Source organism: Brassica rapa, chromosome A08 (assembly GCF_000309985.2).
Source record: "Brassica rapa cultivar Chiifu-401-42 chromosome A08, CAAS_Brap_v3.01, whole genome shotgun sequence".
NCBI classification, from domain to species: Eukaryota; Viridiplantae; Streptophyta; class Magnoliopsida; order Brassicales; family Brassicaceae; genus Brassica; species Brassica rapa.
Window position 1 is genome coordinate 11,735,397 of NC_024802.2, and position 17,076 is coordinate 11,752,472.

General features: G+C 36.4%; 1 protein-coding gene across 1 annotated transcript; it reads right to left on the minus strand.

The window, feature by feature from the left end:
* Positions 1-9,480: 9,480 nt before the first annotated feature.
* LOC117127512 lies at positions 9,481-13,192 on the minus strand. The gene is made up of 10 exons (XM_033278069.1): positions 12,597-13,192; positions 12,424-12,502; positions 12,276-12,377; positions 11,418-12,152; positions 11,219-11,323; positions 10,921-11,025; positions 10,331-10,632; positions 10,164-10,245; positions 9,901-10,096; positions 9,481-9,833 (listed from the first exon to the last, which is right to left on the minus strand). The coding sequence occupies exons 1-10, from the start codon at positions 13,190-13,192 to the stop codon at positions 9,481-9,483; spliced, it is 2,655 nt and encodes an 884-aa protein (XP_033133960.1).
* Between the last annotated feature and the right edge of the window lie 3,884 nt (positions 13,193-17,076).

Genomic DNA, 17,076 nt, shown 5'->3' on the forward strand with positions numbered 1-17,076 from the left:
GGAAGTCTCACAATTAGAAACCTATGTGTTTATTGCATCGGTTTTGTGTTTTCATTGTCTACTTTATGTTTGTCTAAGTACTCTTTAGTTCTCTGCTTCTATTGCAACTCGGTTATAATGCTGTTAGGAAGATGACATCTCGAACTGAACTTCTATTTGCCGTTTTATTTCTGATTAACCGGGGACGATTTTAAACTTATTTTCAGTAAAAGATTACAAATCGGATTTCGCATGCCGACAAGGAAAAAACTGGATAATATGCCAACACTGTAGGGAAACCGGATAGTAGAAAGATAAACCATTTAAAATCAGTTGGTATGTGAGGAATTTAAAGTATAATACACCACATAACAAACCGAAATTGTATATTAACCAGCTATAAACGGTATGGGTTTATATTGGTATGTATAAATAGTATTTTATGATACCCGGCTAAAACCTTCTTAATTCCGGTGATCTCCTTCATATAAAATTAAAATTTCTTGGGTAAGAAAATCGCAATATTCCATGAATGAAGTTGGAGAAGTTTATAACCCGGTATGTGAAGATTTTTATAACATCCCATCCTATATAAATACTTACCGTCCTTGATAAACAATCATTACACAAATGGTAACGTTTTAACAAATGTTAAAATGGTTTGACAAACCGGGCATAACCGGTTAGATTCCAATAATGTATGTAGTAGATATTTGTAGTCAGTTTGTGGACGATATATTTTTGGAATATTTAAACATTATTAAATATTCTCTGTCAGACCAAATGTCACGAATATAGGGAACATATAGGTACCTTAGCTGTAGGTAATCAAGTAACAGTTTAACCGAACAGGTTTGAATCGCTCCAGCTTTACAATTCATTACATACCCGGTTAGCTAACAATAATGGAGTTTGTAGATATTTATACCCCGTTTGTGGATGTTAAATTTTAAATTTTTTTTAACATTTTATTAATGTATAAAATATAGGCAGGTTATAGGTAGCATAGGTGTAATAAATGCAACGATTCTAGAAGATATAGATGTACATCGTTGTCAATGTATCGCCGGTGCATATCCATTAATCTCTTTATATAGTTCTCACCTCCACCCTTGTATCACCCACACATCTGCAGTTAATGCATAGAAAAGCGTCAATAATTTTGCTACTGTGAAGCCGAGGTTTGATAACAATTCCGACCTTGAGGGAGATAACCCTGGTAATAATGGTCTTCCAAATATCTTTTCTAGGATGACTTAATAAATTCCGCAATAAATACTGAGACCGTTATGATGCACTATAAATTCTATACTTCTATCTTCAACCCTTGCTCAATTTGCTTATCTCCGTCTTTATTTATCGCAGATGGGTCAGCTGATCCGCGTTATTAGTGGCAATTGGACAAAATGTCCGGATGGGATATGGCGATTCGAAGATGCTCCATCCGAGGAGGAACACTATATATTATCCAATCAGAACGAGAAAATTGCAGGTGTTATGTCGCTTGTAAGAGAAGAGATGGGGATTGGAGAACACACACCTATGGTTTTGTCCTACCATCTTCCACCATCGCTACGGCCACCATATGGATGTACAACTGCACCAAACTACGTTCGTACTCAGCAGGACCTTCGATTCCTTTTTACTTTACAAGAGTGGACCAAGGAAGTCGAATTATGTGTGACGTTTGGAGCCCTAAATGTTGCCAAGTATCAATTCCTCAGAAGAGAGCCCTTCACAATTGGTTATAGAATGTTTCTAAGCGATGGAATGACAGAGGAAGACACCGTTGCCGCAATTCTAGGTGAGAGACGGTAAAAACTTACAAGGTCACTAATGTTAAAACCAATTTTTAAACAGTCCAAATACGCGTGTGGTCTGCAGATATGGTGGGGGATGACGAGTTTGACTTCAGTGAACCAGGACTTGCAGATGTGTTCAACGAGAAAAACCTCGTACTTGTCTACCGATTTTCACTAGAGATTGAGAAAGCAAGATCAATGTTCGATTGGCACAACAATGGTACCAATGATTGTTGTAAAAAGCCAGGTAATGAGGAGGGGGAGGGCAACAACATGACTGAACGTAATGAAACAGTCAAGACGACGGAGTTTCCAAAAGAACAAGGTTGTGAGAGACATATGTGTTGCAATTTATATGATACTTTTTTATCCAGTTATTCTTTTTTAAATCCCGGTTATTTTTAAAATTTTCCGTATACAATGAATTTAATTTAAACTCTTAATACATGCAGATTTGCATATAAATCCGGACCGATATCATCGACCTGTTACTCCGAATAATTCATACATACAGACCGAAAGCGACGACGCCCGGCAATTCAGAGATTATGACAGAAGCGAAACAGGATGTGATGAAGATTGTACTTATTTCATCAACCTTGACTGTGAAGGTAGATATGAGCAATACCATTTGGTAAACATTGTCATGAAAATATATTGACCCTATAAATTGATTTACGCGTAGATGCTCATATAACCCCTCCAAACCAACCTTCCATCGTTGACGTTGGAGAGTCAACTACCGGTTCCACCCCAAATTCGTTTACAAATCATCAATTTCCCATTCATAACGATGTTTATAACGACAACAGTATGTCTAACGAACATGGGTGGTACCAACGATGCAGCAGCGGAGGTACCCTTACTTACAATAAAGCATCAGTATATTCGTATAAAATACTTAAAATACACATATAAATTATGGTTTTTTTACATTAACAAAATATTTGATCTTGAACAATAAAAATGTAAATGCGGTTTTCACAAAGAGACTGATCGGGGAGCAGGAATTTATAAGGAAACTTTGTGTGTACTCATACAAATTCTACTTTGTTAACATTAACAAAATATTTGATATTGAACACTAAATATGTAAATGCGGTTTTCACGCAGAGACTGATCGGGGAGCGGGTGTTGATAATATGTTCAGTAGAGGGTCAGAAAGGTTTGTACTCGGATCAACACAAGAAAATTCTATCAACATTGATCTGACTGAGGAAGAAAATTCTTTCCAACAGGTGGAATCCAATGGTGGGTAGCAGAAAACTTTTGTATGAATATACTAGTGTTTGTCATGAATTTTATATTAATACTGAAGAGAGTAAATAAGTCAAGTGGCTTACGATATCTACAAATCCTAATTGTCGTACCTACTTCTAAATGTTTTGACTTTAAAGAGCAGTCAGATTCAAACAAAATTATATATTACTCAGTACCAAATAAAACTCCCATAATGAAACGTATCAACGCTATAGGTGGTCTAAGTTCCTATGACCGAGTCTTTCTGGCCCCTGTGAACATCTTTTCTTAATGTATTAAAGAGGGCCTCTCTAACCGGTGAAAAGTAGTGGGTGTCCACTAACGGCCGTTCCAGGCTCGGCTCCGATAACGAAATTCCGGGAGGAGTCGGTAGTTGGGCACTGGATCCCTTCGGACCTGGAGAACGTGTGACGCTGGGTCGGGGTTTGGTGAACCAACTGGTCGCTCCTCTAGTTGAAGTATCGGGCCCCTTTTCGTTGCCTAGGTTACACCTTCGGAATACCCCAGAAGGGAATTTTTCTATACTTCCCTAAATCTTCACTTGATGCCACGCCGACTCTCCTTTCGTCATAAGGCGTGGAATTAGACCAAGGGGAATCTCCATAGAAACAGGTCCCTCTGATTTCGCACGTAGGAGATCGAGACACAGCCCAAGGGCTATGGAGAAAGATGTAGATCGATCGCCTTTATCGACTATATTATGAAAGTAACTCTTACAGCCTGACTTTGCAGGAAATACGACACATACACCGGATGATTTATATGTTGGAATGGTCTTCAAAGATAGGGAAGAGTTCAAGCAACATATGGCTTTGTACGCAATAAGGAAAAAATTTCGATTTCGAAACGCTAGATCGTCACCAAGCGGAATGATCCTCAGATGCTTTTGTACCACATGCAACTGGCGGGTGTATGCAGTGATGCTGAGGAATACAGAGATGTTTGAAGTTAGGACAATTGCACTCCATCATTCTTGTACCGTTGACGACCGTAGTGGCTACCAGTCCCAAGCAACACATACAGTGATTGGAGGAATGATGAAAGCAAGGTTTGCTGGTACGGGAGGGGGTCCACGACCAAATGACATAAGACAGACCATGCAAGGGGATCACGACGTTCACATTTCTTACTGGAAAGCATGGAGGTCTAGAGAAATTGCGTTGGAGAACGCAAAGGGGTCTTGTGGATCATCTTACAATCTTCTGCCAGGGTACTTGACCAAACTGGTTTGTTCAAATCCTGGAAGTATAACAGACGTCCATACTGAATATGCCGAGGGGTTTGGCACGCGTTTCAAGTACATGTTCATGGCTTTATCTGCTAGCATCGAGGGATATAAACATATGAGAAAGGTTGTTATAGTCGATGGAACCCATTTGCGGGGTAAGTACGCAGGGTGTCTGCTGTCTGCTTCTGCCCAAGACGGAAATTATCAAGTATTTCCTTTGGCTGTAGCGGTTGTGGATGGAGAAAATGATAAAGCTTGGGAATGGTTTTTTCGAAAACTTACTTCGTTCATACCGGATACAAGCGATTTAGTTTTTGTTTCAGACAGACATCCTTCAATATACTATGGAATCGCAAAGGTGATTTTTAAATTTACTATTACTAATATCGGTAAATGGTAACAATGCAAATAGAATCGTTGCATTTTGTTAATATACGGGAAATATTAGTAATATAACCGGAAATGGTTTCCAAATACGTTTATATTGTATTATAACCATGTTACGCATTGCTATGTTGGGGGCGCTTATATGTAACGACTAACAATAAAGCTTATCATCTCAGGTTTATCCCCATGCACGTCACTGTGCATGCATCCTACATCTGAAGCGAAACGTTAGGACATACTTTAAGGACAAGCATCTCGGATACCTTGTTGGCAAAGCTGCACGTGCGTATAAACTTTCTGAGTTTTACACTACGTTCAACGAGATTAAGAAGGTCAATGCATCTTGTGCGGAGTACCTCATTGGTATAGGTTTCGAGCATTGGGCGAGAGCACATTTCGAAGGAAATCGATACAACATTATGACAAGCAACGTTGCTGAGACATGGAACTCGGTGTTGCGTGAAGCCCGTGAATATCTAATTCTTTCTCTCATTGAATACATTCGTGCAAAACTTATGGACTGGTTTGCGACCAGACGGGAAATCAATGGTAAAGGCTCAAATTTTCTAACTCCTCGGGTTCAGGAGATCGTCACTTCAAATTTTGAAAGAAGTGGAGTGTTTGGGGTGACATGCATCCGAAACGGTGAATATGAAGTGAGAGACAAAGGGGGCGAACGTTTCCACGTCAATCTGAACGATAAGTGTTGCACATGCCAGGAATTCCAAGCGCTAATGATTCCTTGCACCCACGCCATTGCAGCTGCAACGCGTGTCAAGGTCCGTGTTGATTCTTTGGTTGCGCAGTGTTACAGTTTGCAAACGTACAAGACAGCTTATGCGAGCATCATATACCCGGTTGGGGAAGAAGAAAGAATTGAGGTCCTTTCAGACGACAGTACTAACGAGCTGCAGGATATAAATCCGCCGTCAAGCAGGAGACCACCTGGTAGACCCAAAAAAAACAGGATTCTATCTAGAGGAGAATATCAGGTATTTTTATGTTGATATTCCTTTAATTTATACGACCCTAACTTTTCATGCGTGTGAAAAATGTTTAACTTCAGACACGAGGCCCTAGGAAGCGTACACTATGCGGCAGGTGCAAACGGCCTGGACATAACAGGGCGACATGCAAAATGGCTATATAATCTCCCACTTGTCTTAATAGGAAAGTTAGAGACTCGGATGTTGAAGGTGTATGTAAGTCTGGTGGATGCGTGGATGTTTGCTGTATAAACCATCCATGTTGTGGGTTGGGGCAGGATTATGTATTAATATTCCCGAGTTTGTAATATAAATAAATTCTTCTTTCCATTATCTGACGGGTATATGCTGATATAGCACGAACATTACGGTTACCGATTCTGAGGCATCCTATAGTTGTCCAACACTTTGTCTAAGAACTTGGAAAAGGCAATTATAACCGGATATATTATTAGATAAACCGGTTAATTAACTTTTGAAACAAATGAATGTTTGTCGAACAAAGTTATTTACAAAATAGGGGGACTATATTTTATCTAAAGCACACTCTAACTAAGTTTAAACTAACGAAACTCCCCTATTTGATAAAAACACTCAGAATCACTCAGTTGAACACATACGAAACTATCCAGGAAATTATAATATGTAACCGGATTTTATAATGTACCGATGGTGATATTATTAAATACCCATAAATCTCACATAACATGATAAACATTAACATAAGACGTGAAGGAAATCATTAGTAACATGCTTGTAGCCGGAATAAAAATCAAATGGTTTAACACTCCCTATCATATATAAGTATTCACTAAACACATACAAAACCTTAGAACTGAATGTTATATGATATAGTAGTAACTAATAGAATGCGTCTGCTCTTACAAATGAAAATGAAAATGTAGTCTGACGTTTATTTTTTTTTATTTTGAACTTGTAGTCTTACGTGTATTGCCAGCCCTCTTTAGTTACGACTCCGGTTAGGGGGGTATAATGGCGGTTTAACGAGGAAAAGAAAACGATGATGACAAATTATAAATCTTACTTTCCCTATGAAGCCACGTTTATACAACGTGCCACAGTAGCTGCAACCGTAATAGTCGACATCCTTGTTACGGTCTGTATTAAGCCACGTTTTTACTTACAGGAGAAGATTAACATTGAGATTTTTTCGATAATGATGAAATATAATATATATATATATTAAAGCTAAATCTGTTTTGTCATGTCAGCCAGCGTAATAATGATGACCTAGGGGTAGACAGCTTGCAAGCATTAAATGTAGGGAAATTGACAGATACTCCGGTTTACTTTTGAACCGAAATTATTACCGGTTCGCATAGAGTGTAGTTTGCTATAAATAGATACATCAGCTTCATTGAATTACAACACCTCTTTAAGAATCGATACCAGGAAAAAGTAAAAGCAACCGGAGGAAACTCTGACATAACTGTAAGTCTGTATACTTCCTGGTTTTTTTTTTAAAAAACGATTTATAAACATAAGGAGAAATGTTAGAATAATTAGGGTTCTTATACATAAAAGTTCTTTTGCTGATGCTTTACCCCATTTAGAAAGTCTAAATCTCGTTTTTCTTCTCTGATGGCAGATGGCACGTCTAGTTCTTCTCTCAAAAGGAGAGTGGTCAAAAACCCAGCAAAGTGTGTGGCGATTTGACGAAGATAATACGGTTAGGTCACACTCCATTCTTCTCAGGCGAAATGAAGAATATGGTTCGCTAGACCTAAAAGTCCGTGGGCTCTTCAATATCGAACGAGAAACTCCCCTACTTGTTACCTTCCAGCTACCGCAATGGATGATGGAACCAGCTGGGGAAACAAGTCCACCACACACAATTCGCACAAACGCTGACATCGACATGGTGATGAGCGTCCACGAGTGGCATACAGAGCCCAAACTATGTATTATGTTTGGTCCTGAAGAAGTTGCAAAGTACCACTACCTATGTAGGAGTCCTTTTACTATTGGGCGCCGCAGTTTTCTTGGAGAAGGTGTAAGCGAGGAACAACACCTCGCAACGATAAATGGTACGAACTATGAAACCCACTTTTCATTGTTAATTTTTTTTTATATTACTAAACATGTTGAAATAGAGACTAATAGATATACAACATGCAGAAATTATGAGTCGGGGTCGCCTCCTGTGCAGCGAAGAAGTCGTTAGAGAGTTTAACGACCCGGAAAAACTGATGCTTATGTATCGCTTTTCCATGGAAGCTGAGAAAGCGAGACAGTCGCTTGACCTGAATGTGGACGTCGACCCTCGAATGGTTGATCACATCGTCCCTACAGCGGCAATAATGTCGTCGTTAACAACCCGCTACCGGATGCCAATCAATTTAATTTGAATGGTGGGTTTACTATGGTTGAATAATACCCTCAAATATGGGGAAACATAACAAAATATTCAGGATTTAATTTTCCAATTTTATCACTATTACAGCGGTAATTTCTCCAGTTTCTGTCTTGCAAAATACTTATGCACCATCAACGTACGGTGGAGTTAGGGTTGGATATGGTCCCTACGACGATGCTTGCTACTGGGAGATGAGACACGGATATTACGAGAGCTTAATGGCTTCCAGTTACGCTATGGAGCTACAAAGGATTTACGGGGTTCCTGGATCTGAATTTACTGGCTATCAACCAACAAATCTAAACATTCAAGAATCTGGCGACCAGGAAATCCCTCAGTATCAACTTCCTCTCGAAGTTTCTCCAACAGCGTCGTCCACTGAGATCAACACCCGAGGTACCGTCATAGCTCAGATTAACAACTCCACACTGGGGACAGGTTCCGGACATTGTAAAACCATCTCTGACATTGGTATGTAGTTTTCAACAATATAACCAGGGTAGTTAATGTTTCTATGATAACCTACACAAGCTACAACAAACTCATATTTGTGATTATCATACGGCGTTATATTATGATCGTAACCGTTCAGTATATTTTGTATCCAATACTACACAGGTGAAACGTCAACACAGGTTAAGGCTCAACATGACATATATGGTGACGGCCCGGGAACGAGTGATGTGGTGGCACAGGGTTCGCATCTGGATGCAGATGATTTGGTTGATGGAAAGCCCCCTGGTGAACAGTGAGGGAAGAAAAGGCCACACATTCGGATTTGGTGAAGATAAGTAGTATGGGTTATGTAGATGTATAAGACCGGTAGTATGGTTTCAGATAAGTAGTATGGGTTATGTCCCTACATCGGCCAATAATTTGGTGGTTGGTTTTTGAAGTTTCTGGTGTCGTATGTTTGTAAGATATGCTTTATGGACTATCTATAAGGTTGTAAGATAACCGGTATCTGTTTTTGGTTTCACTTACTAGCGGGTCGGTTGTTTTATATAACTATATCAATGAAGTATGGGTTGCTGTAACAATGTAAAGCTTGTGTAATATTATCTAAGAAAGAAGAAATCCAATGTAAAATATTTTGGTTACCATATATGCTTTAAATAACCTGTTTCAATGCTTTAATTAACATCATAATGAAACCGATTCCCGGATTTTTTATATAAGACTTTAACCACGTGATGTACAAAAATAATAACCTAACTAAAAGTTTACCTGCCACATTTAACACGAATTAAAAAAATACACAAAGGGTGTACCGGTTTGAAATACATAACTCATAACCTGTTCAAACAATGCAGTATTAATAGCCTAAATAAAGTCTCATAGATTAGACTTACGCTTCAATAACATACAAGAGTTCATTACTGAAAACAGAGTGCGACAAGGAAATAAAATCCGGGTTTGATAAACAACACAATGTTCAGAAACAGACAATAAAAAGTGCACCTACAGCTTGGCATGGAACTCGTAGACCATAACAGCAGCTCTATGTGCTTCATTGGCGATAACTGATGGAGTAATTGCAAGGCAGGGGTCAATCCCAAACAGGGAATGTGTTTGAATCAGAATTGATGTAGTTATTGCAGAATCACCAGGGTTTGTGTTATGCGCCAGGCCTTCGATCCTTTGTACGACCAGGGGCGTATCAACACCCGCAACCGAGACGCCACATTGTTTCAGCAGGTTTGGAAACATTTCTGCGATTGGTTTGATGTCTTTAAGAATTGCGGAGTCGGCGTTCAAACCAGGGTTGCAATCAAAAACATAAAGTTTAGCTTCACTGAAATCCAAACATAAGCCTATCCAGTATTTTTTTTCCGATGCAGAATGGAAGGTAGAAACGCGTTGCAGGAGTGAAACAATGACAGCTTTTCATGACAGCGTCAACGAGACTCTTTCTGAATAGAAAAGCCGCCTTATTCTTCTGGATCTTGAATTTAGGGTAGTTCCTACACAACAAATATGCAAAGCGACTGTCCAGAAATGCAGCACTGACGTCAGCTTTACCCATAACTTGATTATCGAAGGTGGAACGAACAAGACGCATAAGAATATCTACGACCTGAAATTTAAAAAATTTCCAAATTCATCCTCAAAAATATATGATTCAATTTAAAGTGATAACTTGCCTTTCCAGGTAACAAACGATTTCTGTCCGCTATATCCAGAATGTCTTTCTGTGTAACCGAAATTCCCGCAACATTTATAACACTGCCATGACGTTCAAATATATAACGCATCAACATGTTTTTCGACTAGTTTTAATGGCATACAGACTTCAGAAAGAGGATGTTACCATGGTTTCTTAAGTAGCGTGGACAGCCGCACATACTTCTCACGGATCACGGACATCTCGTAGTAGCTACCCCCACAAAGTTGTCCCTGTCGGGCCATATTTAATATTGCACTCTCGCACTGGTAACCGGTTAGTAAATACGGTGGCACTATCCGCATACGTTTGCTTTTTCGAGAGTTAACTGTATCATTATGCCTCCCCACACCAACTTCGTTTTCATTCACTACCATCTGATCTTGTTCATGAGGGCTTGATGCAGCCTTATCCTGAGTCAGACCCAACGAGAAGGATGGTTCACCAGACTGAAAAAAGAGTAGAGCTGATGTTTAAAATCAAATCACATTATCTAACACTTCCAATCAGTATTACGGTAACAAGTTAGATATTTATACATCTGATCTCAGGTGAGGGGGGAAGCGGTTTGCAGCGAAAAACTACGCTTTCGACGTGTACTATCTCCGACTGGAACATAGGCCGACCCGTAACCTTGCCGTAGTTTTGACGTCCCATTTGATACCTTACATTACAAACGGGATGTAGTTGATGGTTATAATTGCAATTAATATTGAATTATAAAACACAGTACTTACGGGACAATATTGACGGAATCCTAAACTGCCTTGGTTGTTGGGACGAGGAAGAGGAGCTACTGGAGGAATGTTACATGTATCTTGTTTGGAGCTGGTGTCCGTTCCCTGACAAATAACGCAACTTGAATGTTAAAAGTATAACTTATTAAAGAAGGCAACAGGGAGATAATATGTATCAACATGTATACGTATCAACATGTTGCAAATTTAGCTAGATAATATTTATATACTCCGGCTTATCTACTAATAACCGGATATACGACGGTACGGTGCATAGCTACATTATGTCAATGCTTACGTCGATAGCTTCACGTAGTTGGACAGTTAGCTGGTGGGAGTGTGCACCCGGCGTTGCCCGCGTCGGTATAGATAAATTTTCTTCCTCGCATAGGGCGTTTGAAACCTGACAGTGAATTCAAATTAAAGGAATTACCCAGTTATACACAAACGAAATGGGATTACTTTGCTATTTATAAATATACTACAGAGACTCTTACAGCGCCAATGTGTGGTGATCCGGGAGGGGTTGAGTAATGGCTTAGATTTTCCAACACATTATCGATTGTGTTTGCATTCTCATCCTCCCCTACCCCCTCTGGTTGTTTTGAAGAACCAGCTATAGAAACATTGCCAGTTGAGGGGCTGATATGATGACCCTCAAAAACTACATCAACCTTACCAGCGTCGCCGAGACGCTGCGGTTGTTTAGTAAAACCTGTCTTAGAGACAGTGCCAGCTGAGACGCTGTTATGGTGACCATGTGAGGCAACAGGAGCATAACCCGCCGCTAGGGATCCTAGAATTTCTGATTTCATATCTTTTATCATTCCCGCTACAGTCTCTATCACGGAATCTTTGTAGTGGAGAGACGACGATGCTAACTTCTTCATAGACGCAATTCCAGAAGAGACATTACCATCAATCCGTTTTATCTCCGGTTGGAGAAGTGAAAACACAACCGAAGCAAGTTGTCCTTCGGCAGCGTCAAGACTCTGTGTTTCTAACTGTCTTGTTTGCTTCTTCTTACAAACATTTTTTGACGCTTCACGCATCTTCTGAACATCTGAATTAGTAGCTCCTCCTTTGAACATATCCTTCGTAAACACATAACTTTCATTAATAAGCTTCACAAGGTTTTCCACTTTTTTATCAAACACCTCGTCTGGCCAAATCAAAACGGATTCATCGATTGGGCGGTGAGGATCTTGGGGGATAATACTGCTGACAACAACCTACATAACATCCCATGATTCACTTAAGTTCAGTTTTACAGGTATATAAACGGTTTATAGTAACGGACGGCATTTTCGTTATGAAAGCATCGACACATGTTCATACCAGCCACATGAACTTACCTCAGCTTTTCTATCTACTTCCCGGGCGTGGGCCGGATTCAATGTCTTCCTCTTCGCCTTGCAGACATGGGTACTCTGTTTCATCATCTTCACTTTCCGATTCTGAAGAAGACAACGCATCTTGAACCACTTCTGTCAAAGCCGGTACCGCTTCTACAATTACAAGCTGGAGAGCTAAGGCAAAACCTTTTAACGCGATGGTATTCTGAGATAACGCTATCTCATCTCTGTTTTTTTATGCTTGTCATCAGCATATCAAATGCAAGACGTCCCCATGGATAACTCATAAAATCTTCGATGTCTACAAGAAGCTCTGCATACTCCTTCAGCATTTTCATGTTTATATTCGTTGACAGCAACACAGACGACACTAAAGCAAGACATGCCAATTTAATCCGGATATCTGGATCTGTAACGGTATTTTTGCGAAGCATCTTCACCACCCTCGAAACTCGCATTTCTTCCATACTGCCAAAGAGCTGCGGCCAATAAGGTTTTTCGTTGATGTTCTTTTTCTTCTTCAGCTGCGATTTTTTGGGAAGTTGATCGCAACGAAGTCCTGTGACGATGGCGAACTCACGCAAGGAAAACCTAATAGGGTGACCGGCAAAACGAAACCACGCTTCATGTTTTTTTTGCACCTTAAGTTGACGCGAGAGTAGATATCTAACAAATCTACCAGAAAAAGCCGGTTTTTCTGCTATCTCCAATAATTTACCGAAAGATGAAGCTCTCAGATATCGGATCTCATCTTCGTTGAGAGAATTGACGATGGAGCTGATTGATCGGGAGGACTGGTAAGTCAGAACCCTCACGCCCACTGGTTCCTCTCCATCCGCGAACATCATCTGAGGTAACTCCACATCGGTTTCATCTTCTATGTCTTCTGGAAAATCTACTAGTCTTGCAGAGACCATTACGAACTCGGAAAAGAGAGATTTTGCAGACTGAACTTTGCAATAATTGTTTAGGCGGAAGAGACAATATAATGGAACAATTTAATACCGCAAACCTCTTTGGGTTTTTGCGTTTTCAGAAGTCTCGAGGTTGTTTGCATTATTGGTTCTTCTACTATAGGAAACTGTCGCGTCAATCTATTACTTTTGACGTGTCAGTGTGCGTTGGTTTGGATTAACTTATGGATATAAGGACACTTTGGGCATTACCTCATTTTGCACAGTCCCTGTACCATATACCCAATTACCTACCATAACTTTGACATCTAGTGCAATTTCTCTTTTTAATTTTAGTTAATTGAACATAAAACATTAAAATGACATAAGGTATAATGTTTATTTCACAGTATATGGTTTGTAGTTAGCAGGTGATTTCACCCGAACTAAACAACAATTGATTAATGCTTTACTAAAAGCAAAAATGATTCTTAACATTTACACCCAAAAAAAAGAAGAAGCAAAAAGGATCACTTCGTTCGACAAAATGATAAGACAGATAGAATTTAGATGAAAATAATATTTGATATTAGCAACATGTGATATTTGTGTGTGTTTTTTTCAATGATATTGTCTGTTTATGGAAATCCCTTTCATTGTTCGGTATCGTAGAAGTGGTTTATATATTATATATGTATATATGATTTTTACCTTAATTGGAATGGTTGGACATGTTTTTTTGGGTCATCTAGTAGTTATATGGAATAGTTGGGCATGTTAAGCACGTAAACAATATAAATTTTAAAATAAAATTCCATTATTTCAGTTAATATATTAATTTGTATTAATCTTCAAAACATTAAGCTAAAATAGTTATACCAAAATCAACTTGTCATAATAATTTTGATTTCGAACTAAGGTAAGATTAGTGTTGGATGATGACAACAATTTTTGTTTAAATGTTTGGTTCTTAAAACTCAAAAAAAATCATTATCGTTAGGATCTCATCCAACACGTTCGTAAGAATTTGTTCTGTTAAAACCTAATGGACAATGTGACTTTGATCACCTATATATATCCTAATTCAAATAATCCTAATAACTGAAAATCTATACTATACTAAAAGGGGATATAAGCCATGGAGAGGGTGTCCACATAGGATAGAAAAATCAACCAATCAGAGAACCCGAAATTGCCATGTCATCTCATTTATTTTTCGTAAAAAATAAAAAAAACAATGCGAAGGTGAGAATCGAACCCGGGTTGGTATGATATATATATAGGACAGTTACCACTAAGCCATTGACACTTTCTTGGACACATATAAAGAACCACTAAGTATATAATCACAAACTTTTATGTACATTTACAATAATATGAATTCAACTTTCAAGACTCCGATACTTTGTTTTGTAAAAAAAAAAAAGTAAGTGGCTAAGTTAATATATTCTTAGAAAGTGTGAGAACGTTGACAAATATGAAAAAGCATAGATTTTTGTTTTCGTGACAAAGTTAAGAATTTTGTAAAAGTAAGTTTAACATATAAATTTTCGTGACAAATATGAAAAAGCATAGATTTTTGTAAAATTTTGACAAAACAACTCAAAACATATTTCTCTAATGTCTTAATAAAATATTATTTAAGGGTGTAATAATTAAATATATTAATTCAATAAATTTTGTAATTTATAGACAAAACAATAACACAACAAATTTTGAAACATTTGTTTAACCTATCGATTTTTTTTCATGAGAATCCAACTAAACAAGATAAAAAAAATTAGATTTACAAATATTTAATTACCATTTTATTCAATTTTGATTAATTTCAAATTGTCATAATGTATCTTTTTGAAGTTACAAATATGAAAAAGCATAGATTTTTGTACAATTTGACAAAACAACTCAAAACATATTTTTCTAATGTCTTAATAAAATATTATTTAAGGATGCAATAATTAAATATATTAATTCAATAAATTTTATAATTTATAGACAAAACAATACCACAACAAATTTTGAAACATTTGTTTAACCAATCGATTTTTTTTTTCATGAGAATCCAACTAAACAATTAGATTTACAAATATTTAATTACCATTTTATTCAATTTTGATTCATTTCAAATTGTAATAATGTATCTTTTTGAAGTTACAAAAAAATAATGTTCTTTCTTTATTACACTAGCATTGTATATAGATTCTATATACACAAAATAAATATAATATAACAACATAAGCTTGCTTTCCCCGATTCATATGAAAACTTTTTATGTTATCCACCAAAGCAAATTAATTAAATCAATGAAATTGTTAAAATACAGCAAATTAATATATAATTTTATTTTAAATTAAATTATTTAAAAAGTGTATTTTCGTTAAAACAAAATAATGAATAAGTAAAACTGATTTGATGGTAATTTTTATGATATATATATATATATACATATATATATATATATATATATATATATCAATTCTGTGAAAGAAATAGAAGCTTAATATGGAAAAAAATCTTAAATACAAAAACCTCTAAAAATTAACAAAAAAAACTAATAAATTAAACTATGATATCACTTAAAAGCTTCTTAGACCATATTAATAAAATATTTAAGCGATAATTAGACAAATTTGATTTTTTTCCAGCAAAAAATTTATTATTAATTAGCATCAGTTATTTCAAGATGTTTAAGAAATGGTGGACAAAAAAATAAGATGGACATTAATGATATATGAACTATGAATAGTACTTTGTGAAGCAGACTTAGATAACATATCTGCACATCCATTTCCAGTCCTTTTTGATGCTTAAATTCAATTTCTTCAGAGTAGTTATTCCACAAATAGATCGTATGAGATATTGTTTTGATATGTAGATTTGTTTTTTCAATGTTAAGAAGATTGATAACTGTAAAAATGTCTCTTTCGAATATGATATGTCTATAACTGAGTCCCCAACATGAGACAAGTTTGTTTAAAAAGTAAATAATTTTATTTTTCTTATATTATATAATCAATATATATTATTTACTGATAATAAAAATATAGTTATTCATCTATCACAAATATCTATGCAAATATGTGAATCAAGTACAACAATCAAACAACATAATGATTTCCACAAAGAAAATTTAAAAAATATATTTATGTTATGAAGTCATATTTTATATTCTTTAAATAATGTAATACAATATTATACATTATTTTTTAGAATTGAGAAATACATATATCAGTTAGACAAATTAAGCGATAATTAGACAAATTTGATTTTTATTTTGTGAGTAAAAAGTTTATTATTAATTAGCATTACTTATTTCAAGATGTTTAAGAAATGATGGACAAAAAAATAGGATGGACATAAATGATATATGAACTATAAATAGTTTTTTGTAAAGCTGACTTAGATAACACATATGCACATCCATTTCCAGTCCTTTTTGATGCATAAATTCAATTTCTTCAGAGCAGTTATTCCACAAAGAGATCGTATGAGATATTGTTTTGATATTCAGATTTGTTTCTTGATTGTTAAGAAGATTGATAAGTGTAAAAATGTTTCATTCGAATATGATATGTCTATAACCGAGTCCCCAACATGAGACAAGTTTGTTAAAAAGTAAATAATTCCATTTTTCTTATATTATATAATAAATATATATTATTTACTGATAATAAAAATATAGTTATTCATCTATCACAAATATCTATGCAAATATGTGAATTAAGTACAACAATCAAACAACATAATGATTTTCACAAAGAAAATATAAAAAATATATTTATATTATGTGGTCTTATTTTATATTCTTTAAATAATATAATACAATATTATACATTATTTTTTAGAATTGAGAAATACATATAATATCTTATACGCGCGGTTAAAAAATCTAGTAAAAATAAAAAGAA

Coding starts and splice junctions, on each gene's coding strand:
- LOC117127512 (XM_033278069.1), bottom strand. CDS start 13,192: ATGGTCTCTGCAAGACTAGTAGATTTTCCAGAAGACATAGAAGATGAA. Junction 10,633..10,920: donor GATTCCGTCAATATTGTCCC/GTAAGTACTGTG, acceptor CTCTTTTTTCAG/TCTGGTGAACCATCCTTCTC. Junction 10,097..10,163: donor ATCGTTTGTTACCTGGAAAG/GCAAGTTATCAC, acceptor TTTAAATTTCAG/GTCGTAGATATTCTTATGCG.